This window comes from Bombina bombina, chromosome 9, assembly GCF_027579735.1.
Source record: "Bombina bombina isolate aBomBom1 chromosome 9, aBomBom1.pri, whole genome shotgun sequence".
Taxonomy (NCBI): Eukaryota; Metazoa; Chordata; class Amphibia; order Anura; family Bombinatoridae; genus Bombina; species Bombina bombina.
The window spans coordinates 17,383,087-17,399,303 of record NC_069507.1 but is presented as its reverse complement, the minus strand read 5'-3'; the positions used below and the strand labels follow the sequence as shown (position 1 = coordinate 17,399,303).

General features: G+C 40.9%; 1 protein-coding gene across 3 annotated transcripts in view; it reads right to left on the bottom strand.

The window, feature by feature from the left end:
- ASCC1 (activating signal cointegrator 1 complex subunit 1) overlaps positions 1 to 16,217 on the bottom strand; it is a 376,933-nt gene that overhangs the window by 345,380 nt on the left and 15,336 nt on the right. For 2 of the 3 annotated variants that reach the window (XM_053691927.1, XM_053691929.1), the window contains exon 2: positions 7,821 to 7,946. In XM_053691927.1, the coding sequence (XP_053547902.1) occupies positions 7,821 to 7,932 (112 nt within the window). In that variant the 5' untranslated portion in view covers positions 7,933 to 7,946. Of the gene's footprint in view, positions 1 to 7,820; positions 7,947 to 11,083; positions 11,199 to 16,217 lie in introns of those variants that run through there. The other variant, XM_053691928.1, reaches the window with a different exon arrangement.

Below are 16,217 nucleotides of genomic sequence, written 5' to 3'. Positions count from 1 at the left end.
TAGAAAACAGGTAATCCCTGTTAAACAAAATTGAAGAAAGGATAAAGGAAAAAAAGGGTAACGCTTTCCATAAAACACCTCTACTAAAAAAAGAACATAAAGAGTAAGCCTCTGACTGTATGATCATAACCTAATACACAGTCTACTAAGGGTTACGTTGATCCTAGAGACAGCGATTCACAGGACCCAGCAAATTATTCCTGGGAACCTGAGATATAAATAATAATGCACCTGAAACCTTAGGAGGTTCCAAGCAGCCAATGAGAAATGACTGCATTGTGATTAAATACAGTGGAGCCAGTTCTTGATTAATAGATTTAAAGACAGTAACTTTAGGTATCAAACACATGACCTTAGCAGTTTATAGAACTAATGCACACTGAGCTATATAGCAACTCAGGAATCCTCTCCTAGGTGCCGCTTCATTAATAAAAACACGCAGAGTCAGCTCTATGAAAGAGCTATCTGTTAAACGTCACAGATCATGGTGCAAAAATACCGCCATGGATAAAAATACCCTCTATAGTATCAACCTAACCGGACAAACTGAGAGGGAATGTACAAATACAGAAGCCACTATGTAAATAAGCGGATTAAATATCTTCAGACACCGTCTTCACACGTCCTCCATTGACAAAGGCAAAGAGAATGACTGGGATTATGGGTAAGGGAAGTTAAACTTAACAGCTTTGCTGGGGTGCTCTTTGCCTCCTCCTGCTGGCCAGGAGTTGAATATCCCACTAGTAATTGGAATTACTTTGTGGACTCTCCATGCCATAGGAAAGAAATTATTACTTCAAGCGAAGTTTATGATCAAGCGGAAGCACTAAATAGCGTGCCTCTTGTAATCTAGCCCATAATGTATAGTTAATGGCAGGAATTGAAGTGTTTCAATTCACCTGCTATTCATCGCTTAATGAATAGACTCCATAATCTCCAGCAAGGTAAACGTTTTTCATTATAAGAGCAATTAAATTGTGGAACTCATTGCCTAAGGAGGTAGTGAATGACAATACTTTAGATACATTTAAAAATAGCTTTGGTACGTTTCTGGCTAAAAACAGAATTCATTGTTTGTGTTTATTGGGTCGGCTTTCTAATTGTTTAATGTAAGTACAATTGGAGCATTTAGTGTAAATCAGGTTGGATGTGTATAGGTTGAACTAGATGGACTTTTGTCTTCTTTCAACCTCATCTACTATGTTATGTAATTTTGACTTTACTGCCCCTTTAACAGCCATCGTGTAAATCAGGGGTTTGATTCTAAACATAATTTTCAGAACCACAATAATGCGAACAGCGCAACTGCCTCATGATATCTAAACAGATCGGAACATTGTGTACGAGCGCAGGATAAACACAGGCTTCTTTATCACTAATCCCCAGCATATATTGTTTGTGCCCAGTATTAGAGCCCTTCGCTCATCACCAGTGCAATAGCTACAGTGCCCAGTACTAATGCCTTGTCTTGGGGCCCTTCGCTCATCATCAGTGCAATAGCTACAATGCCCAGTACTAATGCACTGTCTTAGGGTCCCTCGCTAATCATCAGTGCAATAGCTACAGTGCCCAGTACTAATGCACTGTCTTAGGGTCCCTCGTTAATCATCATTGCAATAGCTACAGTGCCCAGTACTAATGCACTGTCTTAAGGGTCCCTCGCTAATCATCAGTGCAATAGCTACAGTGCCCAGTACTAATGCCCTGTCTTAGGGCCCCTCGCTCATCATCAGTGCAATAGCTACAGTGCCCAGTACTAATGCCCTGTCTTAGGGCCCCTCACTCATCATCAGTGCAATAGCTACAGTGCCCAGTACTAACACCCTGTCTTAGGGCCCCTCACTCATCACCAGTGAAATAGCTACAGTGTCCAGTACCAATTCCCTGTCTTAGAGCCCCTCGCTCATCACCAGTGAAATAGCTACAGTGTCCAGTACTAATGCCCTGTCTTAGGGCCCCTCGCTAATCATCAGTGCAATAGCTACAGTGCCCAGTACTAATGCCCTGTCTTGGGGCCCCTCGCTCATCATCAGTGCAATAGCTACAGTGCCCAGTACTAATGCCCTGTCTTGGGGCCCCTCGCTCATCATCAGTGCAATAGCTACAGTGCCCAGTACTAATGCCCTGTCTTAGGGCCCCTCACTCATCATCAGTGCAATAGCTACAGTGCCCAGTACTAATGCCCTGTCTTGGGGCCCCTCGCTCATCATCAGTGCAATAGCTAAAGTGCCCAGTACTAATGCCATCCTAGGGCCCCTCCCTCATCAACAGTGCACACAGGTCTGATATCAGCGAGGTCAGCGAGCCTCTTGTGTAATAACACAGATAGCGCCGAAATCTGTCCCTTTAAGGAACTAGCAGCAAGTCCCTTCTCCAAGCTCTCCTGGAGAAAAGAAAGAATCCTGGATACCCTGACCTTATGCCATGGGAATCCACGTTCTTCACACCAGAATAAGTAGGTCCTCCACGCCTTATGATACATGCAACGGGTGACCGGCTTTCTAGCTTGAATGAGAGTATCAATCACTCTCTCAGAAAAACCTATCTTGGCTAGGACTAGGCGTTCAATCTCCATGCAGTCAGCCTCATAGAATCCAGATTTTGATGAACAAAGGGACCCTGTTCCAGCAGATTCCTGCGACAAGGTAACCTCCATGGGGGAGACGACATCCCCACTAGGTCCGCAAACCACATCCTTCGAGGCCACAATAGAGCAATTTGAATAGCTTGCCCCTGCTTGATGCGGGCCACTACCCGAGGTAGGAGTGGTAACAGAGGAAAAATGTAAACTAGGTTGAACTTCCAGGGCACTGCTAAGGCATCTATCAGTTCTGCCTGAGGATCCCTGGACCTCGACTTGTATCTGGGTAGCTTGGAATGAAGTCTGGACGTCATGAGATCTATCTCCGGCGTCCCCCATCTGTTGCAAATCTCTGCAAACACTTCGGGATGGAGAGACCATTCCCCCGGGTGAAACGATTTTCTGCTGAGAAAGTCCGCTTCCTAGTTGTCCACACCCGGAATGTGGATCACTGACAGCGAGCAGCTGTGCGCCTCCGCCCATTCCATAATCTGAGATACTTCCCTCATGGCTAGGGAGCTTCTCGTTCGCCCTTGATGGTTGATGTAAGCCGAGGTAATGTTGTCTGATTGGAATCTGATAAACCTGGACGAACCCAGACGAGGCCAAGCCTTCAGAGCATTGAAGATCACTCGAAGCTCCAAAATGTTGATCGGGAGAAGGGATTCCTCTTGAGTCTACCGATCCTGTGCCTTCCTGGCACCCCAAACAGCTCCCCATCTTGATAGACTTGCGTCCGTAGTCACAATCTCCCAGGATGGTCTCAAGAAGGATGTCCCCTGGGACAGGCAATCTGGACAGAGCCACCAAGAGAGCGATTCTCTCGACCGGTTGTCCAGAGAAATCTGTTGGGATAGATCCAAGTGATCGCCGTTCCATTGTCTCAGCATGCACAACTGAAGAAACCCGAGATGGAATCTGGCGAATGGAATGACATCTATGCTGGACACCATGAGGTCAACTACCTCCATACAGCTGGCCACAGATGGTCTGAATGAGGTCTGTAGGACAAGACAATTGGAAGTAATCTTGCAACGTCTCTGGTCTGTAAGGAATATCTTCATGGATATGAAGTCTATTATCGTGCCCAGGAATTCCACTCTGGTACTGGGGACCAGAGAACTCTTTTGGAAGTTTATCTTTCATCCATGAGATTGCAGAAGTAGCAGAGCTCTTGAATGGTCTTCTGCCAGCCGGCAGGACGGAGCCTGGACCAGGATGTCGTCCAAGTAAGGTGCTACTGCAATAAGAAGGGTTTTGCACGTCTCCTAGCCAAGCCTCCACAAAGAGAGATAGTCTGCCCAAACACGATCCGGCGACGGATCGGGAGCTGCCCCTTCAAGCCAATTTTGTTTCGGCGGGCTTCTTGTTCTGCTTAGATTTATTCCAAGATTGAGAAGGTTTCCAAGTTCCCCTAAACTGGTCCGGCTTTGTGGAGGGCTGCTATCGTTGGGATTTATCCGAACGAAAGGGACGAAAATTAGTACCCTGTCCTTTAGGTTTGTTCTTCTTATCCTGTGGTAAAAAGGCATCCTTGCCCCAAGTGACCATGGATATGATAGAGTCCAGACCTGGACCGAAAAGAACCTTCCCCTTAAATGGAAGGGAAAGCAATCTAGATTTTGAAGTCATGTCAGCAGACTAAGACTTCAACCACAGAGCCCTACGGGCCAGAACAAAAAAGTCTGATTTCTTGGCATTCAAGTGAATAATCTGCATGTTTGCATTGCAAATAAACGAATTAGCTACCCTTAAGGCCTTAATTCTTTCCTGGATCTCATTGAGAAGAGTTTCCACCTCGATCATCTCCGATAGAGAGTCACACCAATAGGTAGCGGCTCCATCCATTGCAGCAACCGCCGCTGCAGGCTGAAATAAAAACCCTGTGTGATCATAACATCTTTCTCAACAGAGTTTCTAACTTCTTATCCATAGGCTCCTTAAACGAACTATCCTCAAGCGGGACAGTGGTGCGCTTAGCAAGTGTGGAGATAGCTCCATCCACCTTAGGGACAGACCCCCACAACTCTATTTGGGAGTAAGGAACTGGGAACAATTTCTTAAAAAGAAGAAGGGGAAAAAGAGGATCCGAGTCTTTCCCATTCATTCTTAATAATATTTGCCATCTTAACGGGGTCCAGGAACGTTTGTGGCACCACCCTGACCTCATAAACCTTGTCAAGCTTAGGAATAGAAGGTTTCTCGGGTAGCTTAGGTTCCGGAACCTCTAACGTAGCCAACACTTCTTTTAACAAAAAACGTAAGTGCTCTAACCTAAATCTGAAGTCTGGTTCCTCCGCAGCCGGAGGCTTAGAGGCAGCCGATTCCGACCCAGAAAGAGCCTCCTCTGAAGTATCAGAGGTGTCTTCATCAGCGGATAATCTAGTATCAGATAAATCCAGCAAGTTGTTAGATGAGCCCTGGGAAGGATAGCAGTACTTAACCTTTCGATTGCGCTTAGCAGGGCGAGGTAAAGCACTAAAGGCTGCAGATACTGCTGTTTGCAACTGTTCAGAAAAGTCTGGCGGTAAGAGGGCCTCTCCCGAAGGAGGATTAGTCGTGCAATGGGGAGCTGCATGTGTAGTAGGAGATGATTGCAGGGAACGCACCTCGCGGGACGGAGACCCCTCAGAGGTGGACGGCTCAGTTGTACTAAACATCTTAGTCTTTTTAGACATAACTACTTGATCAAGGTATGTGGAACATAGTTGAGCAGGCGGGTATACCGTAACCTCCTCTCCATAAAAACAGATATTAGATCTGGGTAAAGAGGGAGTACCCTCTACCGCATCAGAGTCCTCCATAGCTTGCGCTTTTAAAATGGACTATAGAAAAAGTAAATGGCACCTTAATACCCCCAATGGCCAGGGCACTCTCCACCTCCTATGACCCAGGCCCCACAGAGAAACCGCTTCTTCTCCTGTAAACTGCACGGTCAGGAAAAAGGAAGTTAATGAGGCCAAGTAAAACCTGAATGGTCTCACATCTGCCAGAGCCTCATCTCACACATGTCGCAGCATAAAACATAATAAAGGAAATCATGTATAAATCCCTACTATTCAATAATCCCCTTATGGAGATATTAACCCTTGAATCCATACAGATAAAGGAGTCACACTGTGACCCTGTCTTCTTCCGTTATCATATAATATAAAATGAAATGATCTTACTGGAATCGTCGCCGTGGAACAGACACACAGCCTCTCAAGTTTGACAGTCTTGTAGCATCGCACCTGACATGTACTTGAGCGATAGAAGTAGGCAGTGAATTTCGTCAACACTGATTGCTTAGGAGTTGTTAATACGAGTCTGGATGGGTTTGCAGAAAGACTCTCCCTGCATCTTCAGACCCTAACATTCATCAATGCTCTCATTGAGAGGCTGACAAAACTACTTAAAACTCCAGTCCCATAGCGAAGAGTGCTACCCTCCATAAGAGACTACACAGAATCTTCCGACACTTCTCTGCCAACCTCCTGTGACGAAAGGCAAAGAATGACTGGGAAATGAGGGGAGTGGTGGAGGTATTTAAGCCTTTGGCTGGGGTGTCTTTGCCTCCTCCTGGTGGTCAGGTTCTGTATTCCCACAAGTAAGGAATGAAGCCGTGGACTCTCCTCATATTAAGATGAAAATGATTACTGTTTTAGGGCTACTATTATATTCCTTTAAAGGGACAGTATACACCACAATAGCTACAGTGCCCAGTACTAATACCCTGTTTTAGGGCCCCTCGCTCATCATCAGTGCAATAGCTACAGTGCCCAGTACTAATTCCCTGTTTTAGGGCCCCTCGCTCATCATCAGTGCAATAGCTACAGTGCCCAGTACTAATGCCCTGTCTTAGGGCCCCTCACTCATCATCAGTGCAATGGCTACAGTGCCCAGTACTAATGCCCTGTCTTAGGGCCCCTCGCTCATCATCAGTGCAATAGCTACAGTGCCCAGTACTAATACCCTGTTTTAGGGCCCCTCGCTCATCATCAGTGCAATAGCTACAGTGCCTAGTACTAATGCCCTGTCTTAGGGCCCCTCACTCATCATCAGTGCAATAGCTACAGTGCCCAGTACTAATTCCCTGTTTTAGGGTCCCTCGCTCATCATCAGTGCAATAGCTACAGTACCCAGTACTAATACCCTGTTTTAGGGCCCCTCGCTCATCATCAGTGCAATAGCAACAGTGCCCAGTACTAATTCCCTGTTTTAGGGTCCCTCGCTCATCATCAGTGCAATAGCTACAGTGCCCAGTACTAATGCCCTGTCTTAGGGCCCCTCACTCATCATCAGTGCAATAGCTACAGTGCCCAGTACTAATGCCCTGTCTTAGAGCCCCTCGTTCATCATCAGTGCAATAGCTACAGTGCCCAGTACTAATGCCCTGTCTTAGGGCCCCTCGCTCATCATCATCAGTGCAATAGCTACAGTGCCCAATACTAATGCCCTGTTTTAGGACCCCTCGCTCATCATCAGTGCAATAGCTACAGTGCCCAGTACTAATGCCCTGTCTTAGGGCCCCTCACTCATCACCAGTGCAATAGCTACAGTGCCCAGTACTAATGCCCTGTCTTAGAGCCCCTCGCTCATCATCAGTGCAATAGCTACAGTGCCCAGTACTAATGCCCTGTTTTAGGGCCCCTCGCTCATCATCAGTGCAATAGCTACAGTGCCCAGTACTAATGCCCTGTCTTAGGGCACCTCACTCATCACCAGTGCAATAGCTACAGTGCCCAGTACTAATGCCCTGTCTTAGAGCCCCTCGTTCATCATCAGTGCAATAGCTACAATGCCCAGTACTAATGCCCTGTCTTAGGGCCCCTCACTCATCATCAGTGCAATAGCTACAGTGCCCAGTACTAATGCCCTGTCTTAGGGCCCTTCGCTCATCATCAGTGCAATAGCTACAGTGCCCAGTACTAATGCCCTGTCTTAGGGCCCCTCACTCATCATCAGTGCAATAGCTACAGTGCCCAGTACTAATGCCCTGTCTTAGGGCCCCTCGCTCATCATCAGTGTAATAGCTACAGTGCCCAGTACTAATGCCCTGTCTTAGGGCCCTTCGCTCATCATCAGTGCTATAGCTACAGTGCCCAGTACTAATGCCCTGTCTTAGGGCCCCTCGCTCATCATCAGTGTAATAGCTACAGTGCCCAGTACTAATGCCCTGTCTTAGGGCCCCTCACTCATCATCAGTGCAATAGCTACAGTGCCCAGCTAAGGAGAATTAGTAGAGTTGTCTTATTACCTCTATAAAAATCCTCCTCCTCCTCTTCATTCTGATACGACACATCCCGAGTGGCGTTTTTCCTGTATATTCGCCCTCCTATGTTAACCAAAGCTGGACGCAAAACCTCCATGGCTTAGGGATTCTCTGCAAAGAAAATACAAATCTTACCCTAATACTCTCAGAAATAAATGGGGTACAACGTTAAATCAATGTTACTGGGATTATCCACTTTTAATCTTATTAATAAAAATGTACATATTTCTTTTTTTTTTTATTGGAGAATAATAAGAAAATATACACTGACAAAAGGTAAGAAAAAAAACAAGAAACTTGAAAGAAAAAAAGTCTCATGCAAGAGACAATATTACAAACTGAGATACTCTAAATGGGGAATCTATAACAGTGATTATATAAATTAGAGACACCAAAACAAACAGGAACATTATCATGGTTCAAATAAATTTCAGCTCTACAAATAACATTCACAAAGTTGTATAGTTCACTTCAAGTGATTTTCAAGGGTGTACATGCAGTTAAATGGTATCGACTATCATAGAAACTTTTTTAAAAATATCATAAACATTTGGTTCAGTTTGAGCTTTGCAGGTGACGTTACTAACTTGAATATATCAATTCAGACCTTATTCTAAAAGTAGACAACGGTCTCAGGTGTGTCCGCTCGGGTGTATAACAATATAGTGTCGTCATAAGGGCTGAGAACACAATACAGGCAACACAAGGTTTAAGCTAGGGGGGCCTCCTAAGGCCTAACAAGAACAATGATTCAAAGAGAGGGGGGAGGAAGACAAGAGAAAAAAAATGTAATTAATCCAATTTTATTTCCCTTATTCTTAACTTAAACGTCAGAAAACTATCTACTATTTCCTTTCTCTGCAGAACTTCCCTCTATTCCAAACAGAGGGGAAAAAGGATTCAAACTCAGTGAGAATATAATTTTTGAAAGGGTAGAGTATGTATTTTTGACTATTCGGGGGGAGTATATTGATTAAATCTTGCCATTTTAAAATAAAATTATGAACACTAAAATCTGACTGTATATCAACTAGATTTTGTTCTAGAGAAATTTGATGATACATTTTATATAAAAAAAACTCCTTAAATCTAAGTGATTTTCAGGATTTCCAGTTCTTCAATATTTGCTGTCTGACCAGGAAGATTACTATATTGATAAAGTTAGGGTTAGTTCAGTTAGGTAGCTTATTAAGTAAGAAAATTACCTGAAAGATGTCAAATTCTATCCTATACGTTAATCTATTGGATAGCCAAAAAGCAACTTTCGACCAGAAAGAATTAACTTTAGGACATGACCAGAAATAGTGTATAAGCCACATTTAGAGCAGTGTGCATTGCCAGGGTCCCATTTTGAAAGTATTAACGGAGTCAGGTAAGCTTTGTGAAGAATTTTAAGATGTGACTCTCTCCAGATGATTGACGATGAGGTGGATACAGCCTTAGAAATACTTAAGCTGATTGTACTGTCTTCTCCTTTTTTTAACAAGGTCTTATACCAATAAGACAGGTGATGATTGCCTTGTTTATAAATGTTCAGACACGAGTATAGAGGATACCAATCCTCTTCCAAGCCTCTATCCATAGGGAAGAGGCTGAATAAGTAAAGTCTGGCTTGAAAGAAGGCGAAGAAGTCCAGATTGTCTAAGTTATATTCATCTTTCAGATCTTGATAAAATTTTGTTGAGCTGGAGTTGATATTAAAGGGACAGTCTAGTCCAAAATAAACTTTCATGATTCAGATAGAGAATGTAATTTTAAACAATTTTCCAATTTACTTTTTTCACCAATTTTGCTTTGTTCTCTTGGTATTCTTAGTTGAAAGCTTAACCTAGGAGGTTCATATGCTAATTTATAAGCCCTTGAAGGCCCTTTTTCTCTCAGGGAATTTTGACAGTTTTTCACCACTAGAGGGTGTTAGTTCATATGTGTCATATAGATAACACTGTGCTCACGCATGTGGAGTTCCAGTGAGCCAGCTCTGATTGGCTAAAATGGATGTCTGTCAAAAGAACTTAAATAAGGGGGCAGTTTGCCGAGGCTTAGATACAGGGTAATCACAGGGGTAAAAGTGTATTTATATAACTGTATTGGTTATGCAAAACTAGGGAATGGGTAATAAAGGGATTATCTATCTTTTTAAACAATAACAATTCTGGTGTAGACTGTCCCTTTAATCAATTGGCGTGGACAGAGTAGACCTTTATTCTCCCATCTTTAAAACACCTCAGAAGTTGGGGTTGGCTCTGAATGTTAAAAACCTAGAGATTTTATTGTTTATCCCCAAATGTCTCAGTCATTTGTGCCATGCCACGATTACGTAACTTATACAAATCATATCTTTAGTTAGAACTGGGGGCGATTTACTATCTGAGTGTAGTAAGTTATTTAATGAATAGGGGCGAACTAGGTTAGATTCTAATTCTCATGGTGAAAAATATAGGGTGTCCATCAGCTATTCTGCTGCAAATTTGACTAGAGAAGCCCAATTACAAAACTTAAGGTTAGGGAGTGCAAAACCTCCAAATTTTTCGACTGCTAGAGTTTTTTTTACAGCTAATCTAGGTTTTTTCTTACCCTAAAGAAAAATCTTCAGCGCAGAGTTTATCTTTTGAAAGTCACTCCTCGAAACAAAAATAGGAAATTGTTGTAGCTTATATAATAATTTAGGAAAAGCTATCATTTTAAATAGACTGATCTTTCCCAAGAGTAAGAGCGAGAGGTTAGTCCAGTTGTATAAGAGAGAGGTAATCTTGATAACTTCAGGAATATTAAAGGGACATTAAACACCTGATAAAAATTGCTGAAACCTACTTTTTCTTATTAAACAAAATAAAGTAATCACTGCTGCCTATTTTATCTGTTCCTCTTAGCCCAAACTTTTGAAGGAGATTGTTTTAAAATGCAGTGCTTGATTTCCTATGTAAGCTGCCATATTGTAGCGTGCGTTACAGGGCTCAGTAGTCACATGATACACACACCATATTATCTATGCATACACAGTACTTAGAGGAAGCAATCACATCTCTCTCTCCCTGCAGCGTGTGAGCTGCAGTGTCTGAAAAGTTATTTCTCAGTGAGGGTATCAATATATTTCATTTCCCTGTTAATGTATATAAAACATGTTATGCAGAAATTTAAATAAAATACTTATAACTTCTGTGTTTATGTTTTTAACTCCCCCCACACACACAGGTTTTTTTCTCTCCTCAAACTCTGTCCGTAAAGTTTTATGCTCAGTAAGCACTTACCAGAGCCGGCTCCTGTGTTATTATTGTAAAACTTTTGACTGCTCTGGGAGGGAGGGGGATAGGGAGGAGGAAGCTCCCACGGACTGCATGCTGCATATCATTAGTTCAAAAGACTTCTTCTTTTCATGACCTCTCCTCCTGAATGTAAATCACTAAGGTCTGACACCCAGCATAAGACGTTTAGCAAGGATCGTATGCATTATCTAGCAGTGTGTGTGGGGGGAGTTAAAAACATAAACACAGAAGTTATAAGTATTTTATTTAAATTTCTGCATAACATGTTTTATATACATTAACAGGGAAATGACATATATTTATACCCTCACTGAGAAATAACTTTTCAGACACTGCAGCTCACACGCTGCAGGGAGAGAGAGATGTGATTGCTTCCTCTAAGTACTGTGTATGCATAGATAATATGGTGTGTGTATCATGTGACTACTGAGCCCTGTAACGCACGCTACAATATGGCAGCTTACATAGGAAATCAAGCACTGCATTTTAAAACAATCTCCTTCAAAAGTTTGGGCTAAGAGGAACAGATAAAATAGGCAGCAGTGATTACTTTATTTTGTTTAATAAGAAAAATTAGGTTTTTGGGATTATTAGAAGTCAGGTGTTAAGGGTCCCTTTAAGCATATAACAATTTCTTGGGGATTTGCTAATGTTGATGCCCAAATAGGAGAAAGATTTCTCAGTTTCCTGAAATAAATGTGCATTAAAAGAGTGGTTATTTCTGAGTATCCAAAGAATTTGAGATTTTTGTATGTTTACTTTGTAACCAGAAAAAGAGCTAAACAAGTTGATAATGAGCAAAAGTTTAGGGATATTCTTTTTCGTGTTACTTAGATATATTAGGAGATCATTAGCGTATAAGGAAATCTTTGGATTCTAATCAGCTAAATAAATACCTTCCAATTTCTGTCTAAGTAGGATAGCAAGGGGTTCAATCGCAATGTTGAATAAAAGGGGAGATAAAGGGCATCCCTGCCTTGTTCCTCTATAGAGCTTAACATCTCCAGATATAAAACCATTAACTAGGATAGCTTAAGTAGGATTATTATATATGTTTTGAATATAATTGAGAAAGTTCCCTTGTAAGCCAAACTTAGTTAAAGAAGTAACCAGATGGTCCCAATTAACCCGATTGAGCACTTTTTCAGCATCTAAGGTGAGAATAGCAGCGTCTGACTGTGGAATACATTTTTTGTCTTTACTTTTGACCCAAAAATAATCTAAAGCTAGGAGGGTCTTGCGAATATTTGCAGATGAATTATGACCAACCATGAAACCTGTTTGGTCCGGGTGAATAAGATTAGCTAACACTATTTGGAGTCTTTTTGCAACAATACTAGCTAAAATCTTGTAATTAGAGTTTAAGAGTGAAATTGGACGCTATGTGCTGATACTAATAGAGTCTCTGTTATTTCAAAATTAAGATAGTAAGGGCTCTTTTGAAGTAATAGGATGGTATCCTTTCCTAAGAGTAATAATAATTAAATAAATGTAGTAAAGTATGAACAATATCAGGGGCTAAAATTCTATAGATTTCATTAGGTATTTGATATGGACCAGATGCTTTGCTTAAAGATAGAGTCTTAATGGCTGTCATTATCTCAAGTTCTTTGATGGGTTCGTTGAGAGCTGAACATTCCTGGGAGGATATAATAGGGGTGCAAATTTGATGCTAGAAATCGTCTTTATTTTGAGTATCAATCCTATTCTTTTCATACACTTTCTGATAGTATTTATAGAATCCGTTGGATATATCCTGGGTCTCAGAGAAAAATGCATCTCCAATCTTAATAAGATCTATCCGGTTAGATTTCTTATGTGCTTTAGCCATATTAGCAAGATTCTTGCAGATCTATTACAAAACTTGAAAAAAAACAACTGTCTCCTTAACTCTTCCCTACTAGAGGTTTGAATTGAAAAAAGATCCTTTTCTTTACGAGCTGACATATATTTAAGCCAGTTACTCCTAGTAGAATTAGATAGGCATTATATGACTTGGTTAGAAAGCTGATTTTTCCTAGCTAGCATTTTCTTCTTGAACTTAATCATGAATGGTTTTATTTTGTATTCTCTACATTTATTTTTCAGCCAGAGTACACATTTTTTGTTGTTTATCATGAATTTGGGGGGGGGGAGGGGGAAGTTGTTGGTTGCCCAACTTTTATCAACCACTTTATGTATAGAAAGGGTAATCAGAGCAGGATCTGAAATTATAAAGTCTTTGTTATCAGCTTTCAGGTCCAAGGAGAGCATTCTCTCTGAGACTAAGAACATATCCAATCGGAAAAATCCTTTATGAGGGAGGGATTCGCATGTATAAGCTTTAATATCGGGTGAAGGTATATATATCTTTAATTTTTAGGGTATCTCTAAATTACTTTAAAAGAATTGTTTCTCTCTTATACTTATGGAAGGCGTGAGAACACAATTTACTTCTATCAATTGGTACTTTTGCCACCATGTTGAAATCACCAGCGACAATTAAATTTTGATCTGTAAATCGTAATAGCTTAATTTTCATTGAATTCCAGAAATCCAGATCATGGTTATTCGGTCCATAAATGTTACAGATAACATAAGGAATACCTAAAATATATAAGTGTACAATAACAAACCTGCCATTATTGTCTTTATTGACATGTTTCAGTTCATAAGAAAGATTTTTATTTAGGAGAATCGCAACCCGATGCTTCCTCCCTACGCTGTCTGCTGCAATGACCGCCTATCCAGTTGCTTTTCAGTTAATTCACTTTAGTGAGTTTTAACTTAGTTTCTTGTAGTAGGGCGATATCAGTTTTTAGATCTCTAAGGTGTTTAATGATGGCTTTTCTTTTTATGGGAAAAGAAATACCCCCAACATTCCATGGTATCATATTAAAACCATACATTAAGGATCATTAAAAAAATGGAATGCATAACTGAGCACAGTAACTGCAGAGGGAGGGAATACAGAAGGGATAGAGAAAGAGAGAGGAGGAGAAGAAAAATAAAGGGGGAAAGAATAAAAAACATAAGAACAATATAACTGTCACAAATACCTCAGGATTTAGCTGAGAAGGGGTTAATTCTGTTCATGTTGTGAGCTAAAAACAGTTATCTGCTTTTCAAGAAGAATTGTGTCCTGGGTTTGTGTTTCTTTGAAGTGCCAGGAGCATCATAAATGCGTGGTAGTGTAAACAGGATAGAGTTTTATGGCTTAGACTGTCAGTAGAATACATGAGAGAAAACAGGGCCTCAGTCACATATCCTGAGGAGGTCAATAAAGGGACATGGGTATTATGTATATATGTGTTTAACTGTTATGACATTAAATGAAGGGAAATCTGTCATATCTGGTATCAAATTGATTCTCCCAATGAATCCAAGAGATTACCGGTCAGTATATCCGAAAATAGAGTTACCTATCAGAAATTATAATGGGTTCTATAATTTCAGGCAAAAAACTTAGTTTATTGAAGGTCATAAAGACAGGGGGTTTCTTAGCCCGCCCAGGAGGGTGTGGTCAGGCAACCTGATCTATGGAAAATAGGTATAAGAATCTTATTTTTTAACTATGAGATTGTCATTCTTACAAGGGGAGCTGCTCTACAGGGTAAGGACTATTGCTATCATGCCAGTCCCTGGCACAGATCTTGAGACTAGAAAAGTATTCAATCTGTTTTTCTCCATTTTTATTTTAAATAACTGTTTGCTAATGTGTAATTTTATTTGTAACAACCTTTTATTAATAATGCATTGTGCATTTTCTCCATTTTTATTTTAAATAACTGTTTGCTAATGTGTAATTTTATTTGTAACAACCTTTTATTAATAATGCATTGTGCATAATATTTTTGGCATAATAAATAATTCCTTTATTAAGTTTGGCCTTTGTCTAATAATTGAACCACGAAGTGGTGGCAGCTAAGATATTGTAGTTAGTTTAGTGTGGGTGGCATTAAAGGGGAGTTTTGGGGCATTTCTTTTATGTCTAGTACAGACTGGAGAGTGTTGTTAACCCTTGCACCCACTGAACTAAAATCACAAGCTGGCCTGGTGTGGCTAGATTGTGACCTATTAGTGAGAGTAGAAGGGGTCTGATAACCCTTTCTGTGCCAAATAAGTGACTGGCACAGGGCTGGATAACCTTGGTTCGTCACAATAACGATAGTCTAAAAACAGACTTTGCATCATTATACTTGTTTAGAGAAATCATGAGCTTCTCTCGGGTATGAGAAAATCTTCCATCCCTCTTTTGTGTTAACTTTAAGTTTAGCTGGGTAAATTATAAAAGCTTGCATGCCTTTATCAATAAAAAATGTACACAAAGGTGCATCTCCTTTCTTTTACTCTGAGTTTCGGCAGAGAAATCCTGGAAAATAAGATTTTTTTTAATTATCTGCAATAGGTACATCTCTTTTCTTTTTAAAATACCTCATAATCTTGGTTTTGTCTTGAAGGTTTAGCATTTTTACGATGAATGGCCTTGGGCCATGCCTAGTGTCATTTCTGTACAAACTGGTCCCTATCCTATGAGCCCTTTCGACAACTAATGGTGGATCGTCTGATGGTATATCTAGCAACTTTGGGAGGGTAAAAGTGAGAAAGTGTAAGAGGTTGTCAAACTCTCGTGTTTCAGGGAGGCCTATTATTCGTAAATGATTACGTCTTGAGCGATCTTCAATTTCAGAGACTTTATCTCATAGTTTTATTATTTCTTTGTTGTCCTCTCTTTGAAGCGATTCAAGATTGAGAAACTGATTTTCAAGATCAGAAATACGTGATTCTGCCTCTGTGAGCCTATTGGCATATTGTTTGACATCGCTCGAAAGAGAGAGGCCACATCTTTCCTAAGCTGTTTAAACTGGGGGAGAATTAGCTCAGAGATCTTTTTAATAAGGTCTTGTTGATCGTCTTTATGTGGGGATGAAGAAACATCATCTATGGTTTCGTTTGTAGTCTCTTGATCCTTTTCTGTCCTTGTTCCTCCCAGCCATGAGGGGTGATTTAGGTTTAGTGTTGGTGATAAGAAGAAGGAGATGGTGATAGGAGAGAGAAAGAAGAGGAAAAAAAACCCCAAAAAAACCAAGGTGAAGTGTAGAGAAAAAACAAAGGCTAATCGAGCCAAAATGACATGAGG